This window comes from Hydra viridissima, unplaced genomic scaffold (assembly GCF_058129835.1).
Source record: "Hydra viridissima isolate aposymbiotic clone 2 unplaced genomic scaffold, HvirCarnegie_v1 scaffold_4, whole genome shotgun sequence".
NCBI lineage: Eukaryota > Metazoa > Cnidaria > Hydrozoa > Anthoathecata > Hydridae > Hydra > Hydra viridissima.
In genome coordinates this window covers 1343643-1367100 of record NW_028324303.1, presented here as the reverse complement: position 1 = coordinate 1367100, position 23458 = coordinate 1343643, and the positions used below count along the sequence as shown (strand labels likewise).

At 30.9% G+C, this 23458-nt stretch overlaps 3 protein-coding genes and 1 long non-coding RNA gene across 4 annotated transcripts; 3 read left to right on the top strand and 1 right to left on the bottom strand.

Annotated features, from left to right (window-relative positions):
* Positions 1-815: 815 nt before the first annotated feature.
* On the bottom strand, positions 816-3053 carry LOC149889346 (uncharacterized). Its single transcript, XR_016451824.1, has 4 exons — positions 2842-3053; positions 2264-2334; positions 1353-1427; positions 816-841 (listed from the first exon to the last, which is right to left on the bottom strand). It is a non-coding gene; the product is annotated as an uncharacterized LOC149889346 (long non-coding RNA).
* Positions 3054-4947: 1894 nt separating this feature from the next.
* Positions 4948-5493, top strand: LOC149889345 (uncharacterized). Its single transcript, XM_090085101.1, has one exon. It carries the CDS (start codon positions 4948-4950, stop codon positions 5491-5493), a length of 546 nt encoding a protein of 181 aa, XP_089941227.1.
* Positions 5494-9601: 4108 nt separating this feature from the next.
* Positions 9602-14399, top strand: LOC145182897 (stress-induced-phosphoprotein 1-like). The gene is made up of 11 exons (XM_090085307.1): positions 9602-9752; positions 10103-10312; positions 10391-10529; positions 10686-10824; positions 11074-11150; positions 11333-11418; positions 12687-12916; positions 13011-13228; positions 13353-13618; positions 13754-13920; positions 14032-14399. Exons 1-11 carry the CDS (start codon positions 9741-9743, stop codon positions 14102-14104), a joined length of 1617 nt encoding a protein of 538 aa, XP_089941433.1. The 5' UTR covers positions 9602-9740; the 3' UTR covers positions 14105-14399.
* A 5820-nt stretch (positions 14400-20219) lies between these two features.
* Positions 20220-22303, top strand: LOC149889344 (uncharacterized). The gene is made up of 2 exons (XM_090085332.1): positions 20220-20337; positions 20479-22303. The coding sequence occupies exon 2, from the start codon at positions 21256-21258 to the stop codon at positions 21901-21903; it is 648 nt and encodes a 215-aa protein (XP_089941458.1). The 5' UTR covers positions 20220-20337; positions 20479-21255; the 3' UTR covers positions 21904-22303.
* The last annotated feature ends 1155 nt before the right edge of the window (positions 22304-23458 follow it).

Genomic DNA, 23458 nt, shown 5'->3' with positions numbered 1-23458 from the left:
ACAAAGTTATTGAAAATGTTCCAGATTTTTATCTGATACTGCATAACTTATAGAGAAAATTTAATGGCAAAAAAGCGTCAGCGGCTTGTTGCTGTTGCTGAAAATATTTCAGAAACTTATGAAAATGTGAAAAAAATTTTAAGCCATTCAAGTTATTTTTTCTTTTTTTGGATGAAACTCCCAATGAACTCATCGCCATCAAAATTCTCAAATTGTTAAACTTAAACTCAAAATTTGTATTAAAAGTCGTTTGCCTCGTTTGAAGTTGTTTAAAGGTCTTTCAGATTTTTTCTTCAATAAGAAAGAAAATACCTCTTCACTTGTTTTATGAAAGATAATCTACAAAAAATCATTTTTTTAATTTAACCTTTTGCTTATTGTAATTGTAGTTATGCACAAATATTAGGCATAGATTTTAGATAACTGTGGATGTCACCCATGGGGACCTCTTGTTGATTTTATGTAAAATGACCTATCAAACCTTTTAATGAGTGGAGGCTTAACACCTGCAAAGAGCACAGAAGGTCCAAAAAAAGAGCAAAAAATTTGTTTTTCAACATAGTTGACCATAACACTAGAACAATCATTTGCATAATGTAATAATTATATTTCAAATAAAAATTAACAAGTTACATGATCTACTTTATCAAAAGAGTACAAAAGAATATGTATGTAGTAACTAATAAATCAGTCATGCACAAACAATGATAAAGTGTCTACATCAAATTTAAAAGTAAACACACCTTTCTATTGACTGTAACAGTTCTAAAGATGGTTTAACAGTACATAGATTTGGTGATGAGTATTGTAAAGATAAGCATCCACAAAAAATGCTGTTGTCCTGTAACATTATAAAAATCAAAAATCATTTTTTAATAATAAAAACCAGTTAAACCAGTTTAATAAAAACCAGTTAGAAGTTGTTTGGTGTCAGCAGGCATTTTAATTATTCTATGTCTTTAGAATATAGTTTTGTTATTCCAATTTATAGTAACATTTACTAAATAAGCATTTACTTGAATAACAATTCAAATAAAAACTCTGATTAGTGTAATGAGGAGTAATAAATTGTAGCTTTTCTGCTGATAATGTACTAACTGTATTGAAAATAATGATCATTTCATTTTATTTAAAAATTATATTTTCCTGGAAAAAATTTAAAAAATCAAAGTATATATTTAAACAAATATTTGTTTATGTTATTTCTTTAACCTTAAAATTGAAAAAAAAAATATTTCTTAACATAAATTTCTTAACATTCACTAAAAATTTATTATTTATTAATAATTTATTATTATTTACTATTTCTAGTTATCTAATCAATTTGTTAATTTTTGTTTAGTACCACTCACCATGCTGATATATTCTGGCAGAATGTTGCTATCAACTTTTAAAGGAATTGAAATCATTACAACAGTATTCATCAACTAAAAGCAAAAATAAATCTCAGTTATTATGATGGTCACAAAATATGAATTAGAAAGAAGAACAAAGGATGTTGTGTTCATAAAGATATTGGGTTATTATGGATGGAAAGATTGTAACTTTTCTTTTTCTTTTTTTTGGGGGTTTGTTGAAAAGATTGGGTCTACTATCCATAAGTGAAAAGCATTTGAAACATCTCCAAAAAAAAATAACCAATAAAAAGATTACATCATCTTTCATGAAACTGACTTCACAATTTTCTTTTGATTTTGAAAGGTACTCTTGTAGCTCTGAATGCAGGCTTTTATATTCAATGAGTAAGCTTTGTTGATGGATTAAGAACAAGTCATGTAATTCTTCAATCATTTTGAGTAAAGAATCTGGATGTCCATTCCAATTTTTAAAACTCTTAGGATGAAAATAAGTTCGGTTATTAAATTATTTTCTTCAGAGTATATTGTTACAAGATTTCTTAATTTAAACAATCTTTATTAAAAGTAGAAGTCTGTTTAATAAGCTCTACTAACTTTTCCACAGCAAAAAAGAAAAAACAAAAATTTAAGTAAAAGTTCAACTAAATTTGCTTAAAATCATTACATTTAACAAACTTAAACTAATAAACTTAAAATCATTACATTTAATTCTTTGATATCAGGAAAAAAGTTGTCTTCAAATATTAAATCAGGAGCAAAGTCCGGGTAGTTTTCATTATATATCACTTGCCCTATAAAAAGAAACTTTGGTTTCTAACTTAAAAAAAAAAAACTTAACATAAATTTTACATTGTTAACTCTAAATATTTAACATGGTTTGGCAAAATATCTAAACATTTACTTACAAGATATTGTAGAACCAGCTGTAGAAAAAGATATGTCAAACACATTTTGATTTTCTTTACCATACAAAATGCTGAAAGTTAAAGAAACAAGATTTTTTTTAGATTTTAAAAAGTATAATCTGAAAAAAACCTATTTTATTTCTTATTGATACCAATATTTTGTGTTAGAAAAAGATTAGGTAAAAAATTTAAATTAACTTCAGTTGAATTTGCCTATTGATAGCAAGAAAACAGTTGAAAGTTAAATTCCATTGAGCTTGCTTGTTGTGAGCAAGAATGTTCTAAGTGCAAGAACTGAGCTTTTGAGATATTGAGGTTTTTCCAATGAACAGTAAATATTTTGTTAAGGCCATTGCAGTGACAGAAAAAAATTATCTTGAATAATTTTATTATTTCTTAAATGTAATTCAGTGATTCATTAATGGCTTTTACAGAGAAATAGTGACTGATATTGAGATAGGATACTGCATGCATTATGATTCAAGCAGGTTGGAGAATAACATTTCTATTTTAGTAATTTTTTTGTAGCTACTTAATTTTTTCTTTAAGATTGTTTAATAGACATTGTATACATTTACCTATCAGTTGAGATTTTCACTGTTTTATTATGCACTCCCAATGCTAGCTTTTCTAATCGTTTTATTTGATCTGTAATTTTTAAAGCCATAACTTAAGATAACTATCTAGTAAAATAAATAAAGGAGAGAAACGTTAGGTGAATTTTAGAAGTATTATAAATCGTAAAAACGTTACTAGATATATAGAGGTCAAATTGTCACATTTGCAACACCATTTTGATCAAGTTTGATGGGTTTTGAAATTTTAGAAAAATCTCTGTTCAAATAAAGAATCTAGTATAAAATTAATATTTATAATCATATTTATCAAGTATAATTATAATTATTAAGTATATAATCATATTTATCAAGTATAATTGTAATTATTAATTTATGTTTAATTAAGTATAATTACATTTATATTATTAAGTATAATTAGAATTATATTTGTTAAGTATAGTTATATATGTTAATCACATCTATCAGGAATTGTTTTGCGCCATGACTGAAAGGAACATTCAACACTAAAATTTTGTTCTTCCAAAGTTTCATGCTATCGTATCATAAATTTAAACTTCGTTCATAATTTTTTTGTCAATAAAATTATCCTACAAGTCGCAAGTAAATTCAAAACACTGTACATCGCACGTGGGTTATTTTGCAAATAGAATGCCGCTTTTCATATTTGAAAATCTTTATCGTATCACAACTTTAAGTTCCATAGTTAAGAGTTTCCTGTTCCTGATTTCAGCGTCCTCCCTCAGATAAGTTTACCCTCAAATCGACAATGATTCATCAACCGAAGATGAGGTTAAAGATAAAGACTTTTTAGTAGAAGCCATACCTAAGCCATAAGCCCCCAGGTTTGGTATAAATGATCTCGTTCGTAATTTAAACCTCCCACAAAATTCTGCAGAGCTATTGGTTTCCCAATTTAAACAAAAGAATCTTGTAGAGTATAGTGTCCATATAGCGTTTTAGATTCGACATGAAGAGCTACTTTCTCTCTTCATCAAGGAGGAAGAGCTGGTTTTATGCATAGGTGTTAGCGATGTTCTTAATAAACTTGGGATTGAGGGGCGCAATCCAGAGGATTGGCGTTTTTTCATAGACAGCTCTAAGCGTAGTTTAAAATGTGTGTTGTTACTAAATGAAAATTTGAATGGTTCTGTCCCACTCAACAACTCTGAAAGAAAAAAAAAGAGTAATTAGTTAAGTTGTTTTTTGAGAAGATACAGAACCATGATCATAAATGGGTCAATTGTATTGACTTAAAGATAATAAATCATGACGCTAGACAGCAGTCTGATTGTAACAAAGGTGTACTTCATGTATATTTGTAGCAAGTTTCAATTTTAACAATAGGAAAATTTAAAGCAGGTGTTATAAATTATAACTAATTATCAATTTACAACTCTCTTGAGAAATATTATAATCGTCGCGTTATAACTACCATTTAAATTTTTATTGTATTGATCTACTTTATTTGATAGATAAAACCTTTGGAGTTAATAGGTTATTATTTCAATTTATCTATCAAAAAAATAAAAAATAAAGAAGTAATTTTCATGGAGAAATATCTACGTCCTGAAAGATTTGACGCGAATCCAAATTCTTCTACATCAGGCAAAGAATGGACTCACTGGTTTAAAACTCTCGAAAATTTTTTCTTATCTTCAGAATCTACATCTGACGAAAAGCTAAGAATATTAATAAACTTTGTATCACCAACTGTTTATGAATATATATCCGATTCACTATCTTTTGAAAATGCGATCGACGTTCTCAAATCGTTGTACGTTAAACCAAAAAACGAAATATTTACTCGGCATCAATTAGCAACACGTAAGCAACAAGCTGGGGAAACACTAGACGAATTTATACAAGCTCTCCGAACTCTTGCAAAAGATTGCAACTTCAAAGCAGTAACAGCCGATGTTTATTGTGATGAGTCTATTAGAGATGCGTTTATCACTGGCTTAAACTCAAGCATAATACGTCAAAGGCTACTGGAAAACACGACACTCACACTAACATCGGCATTCGACCAAGCACGCTCATTAGAACTTACTCAAAAGCACTCGGAACAGTACCAATCTAGCGTACCCCAAATCAATGCAATGCATAATGCAAGAAAATACACTAATAATCCAGTTAACTTCACCTCCGTCCACAAAACTGTGCTACTTTTGTGGAAACAATCGCCATCCACGCAGTGCTTGTCCTGCTCAAGAAACCACATGTCACAAATGTCAAAAACGAGGACACTTTGCAAAAGTGTGTAAATCAAACAAATCATTAGCTGTTACCGAATCCGATGATATAGTAGCGATGATTAGTGCTGGGACAACTAATTGCCTTTCGTACGCAATTCGGAAGGTGGAAATAAATGGGTGGAACTTTTCTGCTTTAACAGATACGGGAAGCTCGGACAATTTTATCAACAAATACATAGTAGATAATTACCAAATCCCATATACGAAAAGTAGCGGCAGAGTATCGATGGCATTATTATCACTCAGTACAAAAATTCAAGGCTACTGTAGGGTAAATATGATTTTCCAAAACCAAAAGTATGCTATTATCACCTTGTCAATCTTACCTAACTTATGCGCTGATATTATCCTTGGTCAAGCTTTTATGAAACAGCTTAGCAATATAACAAGTAACTAAGTAACTCACCTTGGAGGGCACAACCAAGTAACTCACCTTGGAGGGCACAAATTGTAATCACTACAAATGAACGACACAAAAAACGAATGTGTGTTGATTATTCCCAAACTATAAACAAGTTCACTTACCTCGATGCCTATCCTCTACCCAGAATAGAAGACCAAATTAACGAATTGTCCAAGTACCACTTTTTCAGTACTCTTGATCTTATTAATGCCTATCATCAGATACCACTTCTAACAGAAGACAAGCCATATACAGCATTTGAAGCTGATGGCAAACTATATCAATTTACTCGCTTGCCATTCGGTCTAACAAATGCCGTTGCTGTTTTCCAACGGAAAATTGACGAATTTATAAATGAGAACTCTTTAAAAAACACCTATGCGTATTTAGATAATATTACGGTAGCAGGGATGACTCAAGCTGAACACGATTCTAATTTAAAGAAGTTATACGAAGCAGCGAAGGAAAACAAACTTACTTTTAACAGCACCAAAAGTGTAATTTCAGTTAGTTCAATAAATCTACTTGGCTATGTTGTATCTCATAACAACATAAAGGCAGACCCAGAAAGATTACAACCCCTACTTAATTTACCTTTACCACTAAATGGTAAAGCTTTACAAAGAACTGTAGGACTCTTCTCCTATTACTCAAAGTTTATCCGTAATTATTCTGAAAAAATTCGTCCATTATTACAGTGTCTAACATTCCCACTCAATCAACAAGCTACAGACGCTTTTAAACTACTAAAGAACGATATTGCAAATGCTGTTGTAAAAACAATTGATGAAACAATCCCATTTGTTGTCGAAACGGACGCCTCTGACTTTTCGTTGGCTGCAACATTAAACCAAAATGGTCAGCCAGTGGCCTTCTTCTCGAAATCTCTAAACCAACATGAAACGCACCAACCGGCTATTGAAAAAGAAGCATACGCGATTGTAGAAGCTCTTCGGAAGTGGAAACATTATTTGACCGGACGCCATTTTACCTTAGTAACCGACCAACAAGCTGTTTCGTATATGTTCAATCAGAACCATCGAGGCAAAATTAAAAACGATAAAATTATGCGATGGCGTACTGAACTTGGTTGCTACAGCTACGACATACAGTATCGACCAGGAAAGTATAACCAAGCAGCTGATTGTTTAAAACGTTCCTCGTGCTCCGCTTTACTGACTCAAAAATTATCAAACAATGAAGGCTCACTTTGTTCGTATATTAGTAACAATAAAGTAAAATTAGAGGAGCTTCATAATGCTCTCTGCCACCCAGGCATCACAAGAATGAACCATTTTGTCCGCTGTCGAAACTTACCATACTCTATAGAAGAGATTAAAAGTGTCGTAAACCAGTGCATTACCTGCTGCGAACTGAAACCTCGATTCTACAAACCACCCAGTACTCATCTTATAAAAGCAACCCAACCATTCGAACGCCTTAACATAGATTTTAAAGGCTCACTTCCAACATCAACTAAAAATCGTTACATCTTTACAATTATTGATGAATACTCACGATTCCCATTTGCTTTTGCTTGCCCTGATACTTCTTCCTCATCGGTAATAAAGTGTTTTAAGAATTTTTCTCGTTATTTGGCATGCCTGCTTATGTTCATTCTGACAGAGGAAGCTCCCTAACATCAGAGGAACTACGTACTTTCCTTCATACTCGAGGCGTTGCAACGAGCAGAACGACACCTTATAACCCTAGAGGAAACGGACAAGTAGAGCGCTTTAACGGAATAATATGGAAATCAATAACATTAGCCTTCAAATCGAAAAATCTACCAGTCGAAAACTGGGAAATCGTGTTACAAGATGCCTTACATTCGATACGTTCTCTACTCTGTACTGCAATAAATGCAACACCACACGAAAGGTTCTGCAATTTTCCACGGAGATCTACGAACGGACAATCTATGCCAACCTGGTTACTAGAACAAGGGAAAGTACTTGTAAAGAAGCACTTTCAATCTAGTAAATACGATCCCCTGGTAGAAGAAGTGCAACTGATAGAAGCAGAACCACAGTACGCCCACATCAAATATCCAAACGGACGAGAATCTACTGTATCAATTAAAGATTTAGCACCATTAGAAGGAGATAAAAAAACTCCCTAATCCTAATCCTGAAAATGCTGACAAAGAGGATTCCGTTCACTCTGAGCATACCCCACAATTAAATAAACCATTAATTACAGACCGAGAAAACTTGTTTGATAGGGTATCTGAAATGGAAACTCATCCAGAAGTACAACCTTTTCCCAGACGTTCTCAACGAAATCAGAAAGCGCCCCAAAGGTTTGGATTTGAGGACAATTAATTTATTGATTGGAAGAATGTTATAAATTATAACTAATTATCAATTTACAACTCTCTTGAGAAATATTATAATCGTCGCGTTATAACTACCATTTAATTTTTTATTGTATTGATCTACGTTATTTGATAGATAAAACCTTTGGAGTTAAGAGGTTGTTATTTCAGCAGGGATTTTTGATGGACCAGATTCTCTGATCAGATGGATCTATAAGCTCTTAAAGGACACATATTTCTTGAAAACGATGAGCTAAAAGGAAGTTCGTACTTCAAAGTGTGGTACAAATTTTTTGTGGTACAAATTTCTCTCAGTAACCAAAAAAAAAAAAAGTTAAAATTATGAAGAGATTTTGCAATTTATAAGCATAAAATATAAGCATAATTTATAAGCATAATTTATAAGCATAATTTATAAGCATAAATTATAAGCATAATTTATAAGCATAATTTATAAGCATAAATTATAAGCATAATTTATAAGCATAAATTGTATCATAAATATGTATTGAGTCACCAACTTAATATCATGTTTTTTTTTTATATTGGTACGAATACGAGCATCGAAGCTTTTTTTTCTCTTTTGTCTTTTTGATCGTTTTTTTCTGAAATGGCAGCCCGTTGAAATGGCAGCCCGTTTTCTGGTGTTTAAAACGAGACACTCCTGTTACTCAACATTCATGGTCCACAAAGAAATGTAAATTTAGTTCTTGAATTTCTAAGCAAACATTTATGCAAACCTGCAAATTGAGTTTTCATTATTTTTTTTATTTGTGCTGTGTTTGTTTATGTGTTTCGTTCATTTAAATCAATAAAATTCTGTTGCAGAAATCTGGTCATGCATATTTCTGAAAACAGTTTTATGAGCATTTATTAGCATCTACTTGAACAAAAACTTGAGATAAAAAGAATAAGAAAAGCTAATTGAGAAAAACTGAAGGCGTTTTAGAATTTAGCAGGAATGATTATTTAAGAATTTGTTGAGATAGACCAGGCATCAGATAAAAACTAATTTTTACTGGCCAGTGTTATGATCGGTAACCTAGAAATAAATTCCTTGACTTAAAAAGAACAGCAGTCCAGAATAGATCATTAACCTCTAAGTTTATATCAATCACTGTTGATATATCGACAGGTTCAATGGTTTCACTAGTTTTAAGTAGAAAGAGCCTACTTCTTAATCATTGACTATGCAAGTCTGTTTTTAAAATGTGGTTTTATTAGGCGAAAAGGTTCTAGTTTCATGCAATTGTGAAGCGAATAGTAATGGAACGAATAAAAGAGTTAATCTTTTAAGTTTGTTCAGAAATTAAATTAGATACGACAGTGTCAATAGTTTAAGAAAAACGAACGGCATATTTAAGTGTATCAAGCGCATAAGTTGCCATTTGGTAAAAATCATTCAACTTAAAATCCTTTATTTAATACAACTTCATTTTACATCTTTTATTTTCGGTAAATTTTTTGTCAGATTTCTATAAAATTTTCTGTAAGTGCGTCCTTCTAGTTCTTTTAAGTAAGTCTTTATATATTCTTTATCTAAACCATTGTCAACATTTTCGTCGCTTTCTTGTAAAACATGTGCTACGAAAAAAATGGAAATTGCCATGATGCTGCCAACTAAGGCTCTCGTTATTATATTATCAGAATTAAACAATAGATATATAAATTCTTTGGAAGGATCCATTCAGCTTCGACTAAATTTCGAATAAAAAAACTTTTTTTTGTTTCAACCCTGCCGGATCCGGTAGTTTTCTCGAACTTTCGAGAAATAAAATTCTCATTTTTATCGAACCAATATTTCGCTGAGCCAGCAAAAAAATGTTTTATGTCTCCTGACCATGCTTTTAGACTCAAATAATAAAGTTACCTTACAGAGAGTATACTGAACGATAGATTCAGAAAAAAAGAATTACGTTTTAAAATGTCAGACAAGGTATAGCTTGTAGAATTGTGTTTTGTGTTTTTCAAATTTGATTTCAAATTTGCAATTTAATATTCACTTTTTCCCTTTTTTTCCCCCACGATTACAGTTTAATCAGTTTCACCTGACAATTACCTAACTATAGCTATTAAAATAAACAAATCAGCTGTGAATATCACATAGATTTCTTAAATCCTTTATTATTTCAAACATAATAGTTTTAAAAACAGTTTTAGAAATTTAAATGAAAATCGAATCATAACTGACTTTGTGTTTTCAGCAAAACCTTATCATGATTTAAGGAATTCAAATTAATTTAACCTTGAAATAAAAGCATTCAACTTAAAGCAAATTAAATTTAGGCCAATGAGTTCAAAGATAAGGGCAATAAAGCTTTGCAAGATGGCAACTTTGATGACGCTATTAAATTCTACACCAGTGCAATCGATCTTGACAGTTTAAACCATGTGTTCTACAGTAACAGATCAGCAGCGTATGCAAAGAAAGGTGACTATAATAGAGCATTAGCTGATGCAAAGAAAACAGTAGAAATCAAACCTGATTGGGGAAAGGTGAGATACTCGGTATTATTCATATGTAAATTTATGTGTTGTCCTTCAAACTTATTTTCAAAAAGTAAATTATTGTAGGGTTACTCTCGTCTTGGAGCTGCTTTCAGTTATCTTGGGCAAGATATGGAAGCATATGAAGCTTATGAAACAGGTTTAAAACATGAACCTGATAATGTTCAACTGAAAACAGCCATGCAAGAGCTAGATAAAAAAATGAGTATGATTTTTTTTGTTTCAGTTTAATTGCAGAAGTATATTATTAGAAACAAAATTTTGCAGCTTTGTGAAAATTTTTTAATATTTTAAAAAAGAGAGATTATTAGTATAAATAATTTAAAATTTTTCTGCATTATTTTCTTTTTCCTTTATTTAGGTCAACAAAACAACCCATTTGCTGATCCAAGCCTAGAAGCAAAGTTGGCAATGAATCCTAAAACTCGAGAGTATTTAAATGACCCTTCTTTCTTACAAATGCTCCAAGTTTTAAAATCTGACCCATCTAAGTTAAGCTTGTAAGTAAATTCATTTCACTCAGTTTGAATTTATTAAACAAAACAAATGTAGTTTTACAAATAAATGAGCCATAGCATTTTTTCCCCTGCATTTTCAAAGAATATTTGCAATTCATTTATAAAGTATTAAAATGCATGTTTCAAGTTTTTTTCAAATATGATTAATTAGCACTTGCTTTAAATACTTATAATCATTAATCTATATACATTTGTGTGCAAAGTTATAATAGGTTTCTTTGAAAATATTAGATTCGCAAAGGATCAAAGAGTAATGCAAGTGTTAAGTGTTTTGCTTGGGATACCTATGGACTTTCCACAACAATCTGGTATTTTAAAATTGTTTTGAAAGATCTTTTTAAAGTTAAAATTTGACACTCTTAAAAAAAAGGATTTTTCGAAATAAATAATAGCAATGGCCTTAACAAAATCTTGTATAATAGCAACTTTATTATTCTAAAAGTAAACTTTTAAAGTTTTTTTTTTTTTTTTTTTTTTTTTTTTTTTTAAGAAAACAAGCCAAAGCCACAAGAAACCAAAGTAAAAACAGAAACAACAAAGGCTCCTGAAGATAAACGTACAGACAGTCAGCGACAGGTCTGATTTAAAAACTTTTGTAACCATTTAAAAGAACTTTAAAGTCATATTTTAATTATTTTGTCTACCTTAAAATTAACCAAAAATTTGTTTAAAAAGACAATATACAAACAAATAAATAGCATTTAAACATACAATCAAATAAATAGCATTTAAAGACTTCTTTTTTTTGTCTAAACTATTTTATTACAAAGTTCTTCTTTCTATCCCAATTTAACTCTAACTCTATACATTCTTAATGGGTGATCACTAAAAATCCACGCTAATTTAAAAGGATCATAACTTTTTTCATATTCTCAAAAGTGAAAAATGTATTTTATAGAGAATTGTCTACTTTATTCAATACAATGTTCAATTTGATTCTATCACTTGATTCTGTCTGACACAGTCGATTAAACTCTTAGTGCATCCTTCCATTTCTTGGATAAAATTGAGGTCACCTTTGGTCAAACAATGTTTAATTCTTTCTTTTAGTTGTTGGAATGCTTTTGTTTTCCAACTATTCTTGTACATAAGTCCTTTCAGTATTGACCAAAAATTTTAAATTGGTCTGCATTCTGGTAAATTTGTTGGATTATCTTTTTTTTGGTACAATTTCAATCTTTTTAGTCTTAAGATAGTCCAATACGCTTTAGACATAATGAGAAGAACATCATTTGATCATCTTGCTTCATAATTTTTTCTTTTTTTCTTACAGCATTTGATAGCAGACTTATTTTTAAGTAAGTTATTCACATATGATTGCAAAATACTGGATTTACAAGCTACTTGCATTTGAGAATTACCATCTTGATGATGAAAAATGATTTTTAGCTTGACAACCTTACTTTTTGGCATTTTTTTGGGCTAAATAACCACTCCCAGCCTCTCTCATGTCCAAATTTGTTTTCAGCAAGCTTAATTATGTCATAAATTCTCCTTCTTAGAATATTTTCAGCTTGGAAGTGCTTTGCAGTGTATGTTTTTCCAAGATTAATATTTTCCATATAAAACTCATACAAATGTTTTCAGTGTTTGTTTTTTTTTGTTCACCTTCATTTCAATTTTTTTTCAAGTTTTCTTAAAACTAGAAATTCTAAGCTTAATAAATATATACAGAATATTACATATAGTCATTTTGAAATGAGGCAAAATTAAATTGAACCCTGTTCAGATTTTTAGTGATTCCTCATTATACTCCGTTTATTTTTATGTTTGATATTACAGATATATACTGGTAAAAAATATTTCTGGGTTTATTTAAACTAAGACATGTTTTAAATTATTAGGCAGATGCAGAAAAGGAACTTGGTAACCAAGCTTACAAAAAGCGTGACTTCGCTACTGCTCATATTCATTATGACAATGCAATAAATTTGGAGCCAACAAATGTTTTATATCTCAATAACAAAGCTGCTGTTTTATTTGAAGAAGGAAAGTATGAGGAATGTATACAATTATGTTTAAAAGCTGTAGATGTTGGAAGACAAAATCGAGCTCCCTATGCTCATATTGCTAAGTATGATTTGAATGTCGCTTACTTAAATTAAAATCATCTGATTTCTTTCATGTTCTTCGTTTTTTCAAATAACATTTTGTTAAATTATTGGTAGACCATTGGCAAGAATTGGTAACACATATCAGAAAATGAAAGACTATACTAATGCTGTGAAATACTTAGAAATGTCACTAACAGAGGCCCACAATGAGGATGTCAAAAAAAAGTTGGTGAGTCTTAAAAAGATCATTAAAGAAGAGGAGGAGTTGAAATACCGAGATCCTATTAAAGCTGAAGAAGCTAGAGAAGAAGGAAATGTGTTATTCAAGAAAGGTTTCTCTTAAAAATCTTCATACATCAAAATCTGGTTTTATTTACACCAATTCAATTAATTGAAATATGATAATTCTAGTTAACTTAACGTTGTTTTGTAACCATTAATGCATCTCTGTTTTAGGTGATTATCCTGGAGCTCTTAAAGCGTATAGTGAGTCAGTAAAGCGCAACCCAAATGATGCTAGAGTATTCAGCAATCGTGCTGCCTGCTACACGAAGCTAGCTGAGTTTGGCCTTGCTCTAAAAGATGTAGAAAGTTGTTTAGCTCTTGATCCAAAGTTCATCAAAGCATATCTTCGGAAAGGTAACATTGCTTTGCTGATGAAGGAAACTGCAAAAGCCAGAGATGCGTATGAGAAGGCTTTGGAGCTAGATGAGAACTGTCAGGTATTTTAAAGCAGGACTCTTTTCTTTTATTATATTCTATTTTTGTTACTGATATAATTTTTTTTTTTTTTTTTTTTTTTTTTTTTAATGCATAAAGTAGTTAAGATTGAGAAAAAATGTGTTTTGTATCCATAGGAAGCTAAAGACGGTCTGATCTCTGTCATGCGACAAAATGCAAATCTTACTCCAGAAGAACGTCGCAAGCAAGCAATGGAAGACCCAGAAGTACAAAATATTCTAAAAGACCCTGCAATGCGCATGATTTTAGAACAAATGCAAGAAAATCCGCAAGCAGCTCAAGAGTAAGTTATTGGCTTTTTTTTTTTTTTGCTGAGATTATTAGGAAGATAAAATTAAATTTATTTACTCCTACATTAATTCGTTTAATTACTTTTGAACAATTTTTTATTTAGGCATTTACAAAATCCTGTTGTCCGAGAAAAGATATCAAAACTCCTAGAATCTGGAATCATACAAATGCGTTAATGTCCTTTTCTATATGCTGTTAATTATAGACTTATTTTCTTTATTCTCCTTGTCCTAAATAGTTTTTTTTGTTTTGTTTTGTTTTTTTTATGTTTGTTGCCGTGATAGTTCTTTTAGAAATAATTATGTAAATAATTTTTTTCTCTTTTCAAATAGATAAAAAAAAAAAAACAACTAGATTTGTATCTTTTACATGCAAGTTTCTTTCCGTGTGGCCAAGGACAATGAAATCAATAAATTGGACTTGTTAGACTTATTTTTTAAATAATAAAAAAAAATCGTTGCTGCGTTGCTATAATAGAGAATTTTAGACCTAATTTACTAAGAAATTGTGAATTCATTGGAGAATTTGGTGCCGAAACTTCAATTTAATTAGTGACATCAACTTAATTGAATTAAATAATTTTAAAAAGAACTAATACAAAATTTTACCTTCAAATCTCTTTTAGTCAGTTAAAAAATATATCACTGGAAAATGCATCTCAAATAGAAAATGTTTTAAAATGCTTTATTCTGAAAAAGAAGTTTTAATGAGGTAAATTTACTTTAAAGTTAGTTAAGCCACCTCAATTATCTTAAAGGCTTAGGTGAAAATTAAAGCGTAAAATAAATCCAGGTTGTTCAAATTGCAACTTTCTTTTTCGGAATAAAATCTCGCAATAATACCAACGGAATAATCACTTAGACCAGTAAAAGGAATCTCGCCATCGCTGAAAAGACGAAGGTTAATTAAGAATGAGATGACAGTTAAAACCTTAACTGTCATCTCATTCTTAATTAACCTTCGTCTAAGGTGGCATCTACATTAATTATCTATCTTCTTATTGATATTCCTTTTGTCTTTATAATGACCAAAATATGTGGTGTGGTTTATGAAAAGATGCCCGACTCCGTTATCTAGTTCTCTTGTAGACTCATACTTAAGCAATTTTTAAATATGAGCATAACCTTGAGTGAAAATTAGAATAAAAAATAAAAAACTACATGAATTTACAATTCTGTTGAACCATTTCAATTAAAAACTAATCTTATTAAGGTGAATTTCCACTCATCCGTTTTAGCTACGGGAAAGGGATGGGAAAATTATTCACGTGAGTTTGCGTAGTCAGTAATTTAATTTTAAAAATAATTCAATGCGCACGTTCAAGTGAATAATTTTCCCATTTCTTTTCCGTAGCTAAAACGGATGAGTGGAAACTCACCTTTATACTGTTAAATGGAAAACACCTTTACTAAATTTCCCCCTTCTCATTCATCTCTTCAGTTTCATTACATTTGTTTGAGAAGTCCATCAACTAATTGCAACTAATTTTTAAAAAAATGGTCAGGGCTACCAACAAAAAGTAATATGAATGTATCCTGCTTAAAGCTAAATTACAATTTATAATGTAGGTATGTGCGTATCTGGGTTTTTACGGCACCGATTTTAAAGACAAAAACTGTGACCTTTTTTTTCACAGCTTGCTCGAAGTCGGTGTGGTAATGATGTATTTATTTGTCTTTTTTTTTTAGAATTTTATATCAGCTTAGACTTTATTAAAAAAGTAGAATGTTCTATGTTGAATAAATTATGGGTTTTTTTTACGTGTAATAAATTTTTCGGTTTTTTTTATTGCTATTTAAAATTGTGTTCCTGTTCTGGCACTGCATTGATATTGAAGGCATGTTGGTACATATTTGAAATTTTCCAGTCAACTGTGTAGATCTATTTTCTATGTGCCTGCCAAATTTCATTAAAAAATATTCATGACCACATACCGTATTTTTCGACCCAGTGGAGGTACCATTTTCACCTCTTTTAGCGTTACTGTGACTGTTACACTTTATAAAACTGTTTCTGCTATTGTTACTGTTACTTTTTGTTATAAATTCTGTTGTTTTTTTTACAGTTACCAGTCATTTTCATTCAGTTTTAAAATTTCGTTTCTGTTCCGGAGGTGCATTAATATTGAAGGCATGTTGGTACATATTTAAAATTTTACAGGCAACTGTATAGATCTATTTTCTATTTCCCTGCCAAATTTCATCAAAAAATATTCATGACCACATACCCTATTGTTCCACGCAGTGGAGGTATGTATTTCCACTTCCGTTACATAGTGTTAGGGGGAGGGGCGGTTTTTGACTGTAGAGAATTCAGTATATTTGTTTTTTTTATTCGTTATAATGATATATTTTATTAGAATTGTTATTTATATATTTATCTTTCATTGATATATATATATATATATATATATATATATATATATATATATATATATATATATATTAGGGTGGGTCGAATTTTTTTATCTTTCCTGTACATGAATAAAAAGTTGTCTTGGCATCAGTACAGTATGAAAATAATATTTAAAGATTTTTTATGAAACGTTTAGGGGTCCCAACTTTTGATTAAAGCCTTACCTTATTTGATGTATTTTAACCATTTCCTTGGCACAGTCTAAATACGTACCAACTATAAATCATGGACTAAAATGCGTTGGCAAATGGTTTAGCACCTAACTACAAGTGCTAAAAAAGAAATGGAATAAATTTTATAACGTTATTTACATGTGACGTCACCAACATTAGCAACAAACCATGTGCTGGATTTTTTAGAAACAAGCAAAATATCTAATATATTATTTTGTAATTTTATTTTCTTCTTTGCAATAATAGATCTATAGTAAAATTCAAGTAGGCTAATATAGATGTATACTACAGTAGGCTATAGTTTAGACTGTAGAAAGATCACTTCGTTTAACATGTAGGCCTATTTATGAGAGGGCTAAACATATTATAGTCTGTATAAATATTGGAATATTTATTGACTAAATTCTTATGAAAAATTGTTTTAACAGCTTTTATTTATTGTAACCATAACTTGTTGTAGTTTTTTTTATTATTTTAGACAAATATATTAAATATCCATATTTATGTGTACACGAAGTGCAACTAAACATCCATTGTTTGGACAGTTAGTTGATCTTCCTGAAAATCAAATCCCATCATATGAAGACGTTATTAAGGCGTTCTATTATAATCAGAAAACAGTATTAGAAATTAGCTTGCAAGAAAGATATTCAATTTTAGCAGACAGAGTGAAATGTATTTATTCAAAAGCAAGTATTCCTACAATAGAAGTGAATAGCACAATCATTAGGGTTAGAAGACTTATGGATAAAGTACATACACTTGAAAAATATTCAGATGCAAAAAGAACATCAGACACGTTCACTGAAAAGTTGAATTCTTTTCAGCAGTTATTTGACATTTGTACCTGCAAATGCTTTGATTCGGGCATTAGAGATAGGAACTTATGCACGTGCCCACTGCCAAATAAAATTCCATTGATAGAGTGGGATTTCTGGGTTGACCAGAAAACTGTTAGAAATATGATAATTGGTGGAGTAGACAAAGAAACGACAGCAACACTGGAAAAGAGACAAAAACGCAAGTTTATGAAATTAGTGTGTGATGAAGCACAGTCAAAAGAGGTTGAATATGAAACTGAGAAAGATATTGATGAGGATGAGCGTAACACATCTGAAAGTAATTATACATCAGAGGAAGAGACAGTATCAGTGCAGAACAGAAACAAGTACAAGGAATTATGTAAAGCAGTTGATCGATGCAAAATTAGCAACAGAGATACATGTCTTATTGTTAATGCTGTTTTAAAAGACCTCAGTATGTTGTCTTCAGCAACAATTCTTGATCCTTCAAAGCTACGTCGACAAAGGAATTTCTTGAGAGATACTCTGGTTGAAGAACATATGCAGAGCAATAAGGAATTTTGCTGTATAGGCTTTGATGGAAAACAAGACGCTACATTAGTTGAGAGTTTTGGTTGTAGAAGAAGTAAAAAAGAAGAACACTATAGTATTGTCTCGTATCCAGGAAACATATACATCGATCATGTAGTTCCTGAAAGTAGTAAAGCTGCTGATATAACAAAGGAGTTAATGTCAGTTATTATAGAGACAAACTCCGTAGAAAGCATTCAAGGTGTTGTGTGTGATGGCACAAATAATAATACAGGTAAAAGCAACGGAATCATAAGAAAATTGGAGGAGAACTTAGGTAGACCATTACAGTGGTTGGTATGCCTTCTACACTGTAACGAGCTGCCATTTAGAAGGTTTTTGGCAGGCGTGGATTTTGCTCGAACTACAGGACCTTCCACATCGACAGGTACAATTAGCTCAGCTCTAGAATATGATCCGAATGAATTGCCTGTCGTTAATTATTTGCCCATTACTGGTAAGGTGACTGATTGTGATGAAGCTGTCAAGAAGGATCTTAGCACAGACCAACTGTACTTTTTGAAAGCATGTCTAGCAGTTCAGCGTGGACGTCAGGCTTCTACAGACATTGATTTCCTCGAGAAGAGTTTACCTGGAAATATAAGTCATGCTCGGTGGTTGACGAAAGCGAACAGGATTTTGCGTCTCTACATGTCTAGAGAGGTGGCATCTGAACCTCTCAGAAGAGTAACGCATTTCATTTTGAACTTTTACGGACCCTCTTGGTTCAAAATCAAATCAAATTCTTCTTGCCAAAATGGTGCTAACAACTTCTTTTACTTAGTTCAGTTGTTTCAGGAACTTGATGCATTAGATCAGGCTTTGGTTCGTCCTGTTCTCGAAAATAACTGCTACTTTGCACATGCTGAAAACATTCTGTTAGCTGCAGTTAGTGATAGTGATATGGAAGTCCGTCGTTTTTCAGTAGAACAAATAATAAGAGCAAGAGAGAAGCAGACTAATAGTAACATACCGGTTCGCGTCTTTGATAAGAAGGATATAACATTAAATTTGGCTGCGACATCGTTCATTAACATGATTGACTGGGACCAGAGTAATGTTACATCTCCTCCAATGCTATCACACCTTTTAAATGATCAACTTACTTACACACATCCAATACTACTGCCCGATGTTCCATGTCATTCACAGGCAGTAGAGAGAACAATTAAAGACGTTAGCGCTGCGAGCTGTAAAGTTTATGGGAGAAAGTCCCGTCATGGCATGGTGTTACAGAGTAAGAAATCCAGATTAGAGATACCAAAAATAGACAGCAAGAAAGATTTTATTAACAGTTAGGTTAAACAACTTTGTATTGTTGCTGTTTAACATTGATTCGTTACAGTTTACATTATTTTTAATTTGTAATACATTGCAATACATTACACTAACATTAGGTATTTATGTAGTCTTTCTAGTCAGAGTTGGGACCTGTAGACACTGTCCATAAAATAAAAAGTGAGGTTTTTTCAAACGAGTACATCAAAAAGCAACTTTTTAGACATGTACAGGATCTCCAACTTAATATTTTTTACATTTCGACCCACCTTATATATATATATATATATATATATATATATATATATATATATATATATATATATATATATATATATATTTATGCATGTTTTATAAAATTTTATTATAAATTTTACTATTACGTTTTAAATCATTAAAAATACTTTGTTTCTTTAATTCGAAACTTTTTTAGTTACGTTTTTTAATCGTTTTGCACATTTCACTATGCAAAATCATGCGCAAATTAACAATGGTTCTATTACAAAGCTGCCGTTAGCCGAACGCGAGTTTTATACGAAAGTTGCATTTTTCTTAAGCAATGCTTCATAAAAATAATGTTACTTAAATGAGCATAACTTTTTTTGTAATGATTCTTTTTTCATAAAGTTTTCACCATTTTACTACAAATTCAGAGCTCTTTCGAACCATATATAAAACTTGAATAAATAAATGGTTTGAAATTTTTACACATATACCTATATAATGTATTTGCAAATGTTTTCTTACAATATTTCTTAAGTAGATATGTACATTGGGGGTTGACTTTTCAATTTTTTCATTTAAAAATGAATGGGTATATTTTTAAAAGCTGATATTATTAAATTTGTTTATAGAAATACATGCTTTTAGATCTTTGGTCGCAAAAACATCCCCCGTAGAAACGGTTTTTTTTTAATCTTTTTTTAAACAAGCTAAAAAGATAACCTTTTTTACATTTTTTATACAGTTTTTATTGTTTTGTATGATACGAATAATGGTAATATATATATATATATATATATATATATATATATATATATATATATATATATATATATATATATATATAATTTTATGTATAAATTGTTTAAATTCATGAAATACTAGTTACTTCTGCAAGTGTCATCTTTAATTGTCGTTTGCTGTCAAAAAAAGCGTGTTCAAATCACGGTGATTATTTCGTGTTTACTAAAATCTACAATTAATATAATTAAAATAAGTTATTTATGTGTGCTTAAAATGTAAAATAGATTTAATTCTAAGCTTCATGTGTAACTTACAATTATAATTAACGTATACTTTACATTTTAGAAATGTCAAGAATAAGCTCGTCAATAGCTGAAAAACCTGAAATTATCAAAGCTTAGTCTCAAAATCAAGTCCACTTTGAGAAGTCAAACTCAACAAGATTTCACATACCCAAAGTTTTAGAGCCACTTATTAATTTGAATAAAATGCCAAAAACTTATTCTGTTATTGGTCGGTTTGTTTACTTATCAAGTTTACAGAAGTCAATTTATTCGAGATGTAAAAGAGTTGGCGCCGAACTATCTGATTCATGGCTCAAGCTTAGTTTACCAAAAATAAATGAAAGGTTTATAACACAAAAAGTGGAAATTCTCATCAACAAATATCATTCAGTTCAAAAATTTAAACAAAGTCTTGAAGAAGAGTGGGATTATTTATTTGATATAACTAAAGTAAATGGTAAATGGCTGAGCAACAAAAACAAAGCATTTTATTTCTTACAAGTGGATACTAATGGTCAAGTTGTTTATTGTTCATCAAAAACTGTTTAAGTACATCCATCTAAGGCTGGTAGGAAGAGACCTAGCATATCTGAAACAGATACAGTAGAGGTCAGTGACAACAATGAAGAAGGCGATGAACAAAATGATGAGCAAGATTCTAATTATATTCCTCCATACAAAAAAGTTAAGAGAAAAATATGAGAACACTACTGTGGCTGTTAACTTAGTTAAGAAGTAAAAACTAAGTATTAAGAAATCAGCAGAAGTTTGCAAAAATTTATCTGAATGTGGTGTCAATGTACAAGCCCCATCTAAATCTGGGGTTTATAGAGCTACGATGTCAGCAGCTCAAAAAATGGAAAAGCACATGATAAGTAATTTAAAAAATGAGAATTGGGTGTTGCATTTTGACAGTAAAAGAATGTCCGAGAAGGAGTATCAAGTCTTGGTTTTAAAAAATGCAGAAAAGGAGGTGAAACTAGGCATTTTAAAACTAGATGATGGGAAAGCTATTAGTATTTACAGTGAAATAGTTGAAGTGTTGGATAAATTTCAACTATTGAGTAGTATTAAAGTTATAACATCTGATACTACAAGTGTGAATACTGGGAGTAGAAATGGAGTTGTAATTCAACTGCAAAGAGAATTTGAAAGGAAAAATCTTGAATCATTTCAATTTATTAGTTGTCAGCATCATGTGTTGGACACAATTTTGAAACATACTATGAATGAAATTCTTAATGAAGGAGTGTCAAAATCGCCAGAATTACATAACAAATTTATTGAAAACCTGCAAAAAAATTATGAAAATTTAAAGTCAAGCTTCAAGCAAGGTGAACATATTTGTAAAGTGAAGACTAATAAATGGAGAGACGACATGGAGTTTTTGTTCAAATTGGTACAAAGTTACCGATACATGAAGGTTAATGGCAGCTTTCCAGCTATAAACTTCAAAAGTCTGCCATCGTTCCACAACGCCAGATGAAATTCAAGAGCAATCTATGTCCTTCTGGCTTTTATTTTAACTGAATCGGATAATAATCAATTGTGCTTGATTTGCGACTTCATTGCATCAATTTGGTCTAATATATATGGTTTTCTGGCATGCAATACTCAGAACATGATTTTAAAAATTTAGAACAAGCAATAGCTTCAACTTCAGCCATGAAGACCTTAAAAAGATTTTGGTCACAGGAGTCCAGCTGAATACAAGGAATTCAGAGATCCAATATTTGTGCTGAAAGAGCCATAAAAGTTATGCAAGAAATTCATGCCAGAGATATAGAAAAAATGAACTACAGATTTATTCTGCAAAACAACTTTTAAATTGTATCTTGCTTAACTGAAAGTTATTTTGTCAAAATAAATTGTGATTTATCTGCTAATTTGTCGATTTTTATGTATTTCTCAAACAAAAACATATTTTTCTAATTACGGGGGATGTTTTTGTAACTTGAGTCAAAAGAACTTTTAAAATTGGTAATCTAATGTAGAATGTCATATTTTGGTACTATACCCAAGTATAGTTGTGAAAAAGTCAACCCCCTAATGTACATGCAAGACATACATATACGTTACATGGGGAAACAAATGCATGTATTGTACATCTGATCAATATTAATAATTTCTGGCTGTAGCTATTAAATGATTTGTGCACAAGACTTCATGCATACATGCATAATTCCATATTTAGTACATTATTCATCATTTAATTAGGTAGAAAGTGCTGCATGATAAAAAAAAATGCTACAATGGTTTTAATAATTAAAACCCATAGACCAATCATTAGGACCCATGGTACAACAATTGAGTCTTATGGGAAAAGTATTGGAACACATAAAATAACAATTGAGACCCATGTCATTATGACTGGGAGCCACAGGGTAACCGTGAAGACCCCATGAGGTAGCTTGAAACCCATAGTGTACTACATGACCCATAAATTATATATAAAGGAACCCATGGTTTAACCATGAGGCATCATAGGATTCCCTGGGGCCTCAATGGAATTCTATGGGTCATCCATTGAATTCCTATAGAATTTTTCTGTAAGGCATGTACGCCATTGGAGAAGACAAAGAGTTTGTCAAGTTGTTTGTTTGTAAGTTTTTTTCGATTTCATTTACAGTATCGGGCAAAACATGGCATTCAAACTCAAACTTAAAGCAAAACTTAAAGATCAATAACTGAAAAATAGGAATAAAGTAATTGAACAAATTAAGTTTTAAATTTATTATCATTACTGTTACTTTTAACAGAAGCCGAATGGTCACGATGTCAGGTACCGAACGGGTTGTCGGACATTGAAAAAAGTAATACTCGAATAGGTATTTGATAATATACCGGTTTCGGAATTTTTTTTTTATTGGCCGATCGGTTAGAATTTCGGGTACTCTGTATTCAGAGCCCAAAAAAATCAAAAGTTGCTTTAGGGTTAACCTTAGCCCTAACCCTAACGGAACGCGATAAAACCCTTAAATTCCACTTACTTCCAATTCGAAATTCAAACATGGGCGTTAATTGGTTAATATAAAAAAGTT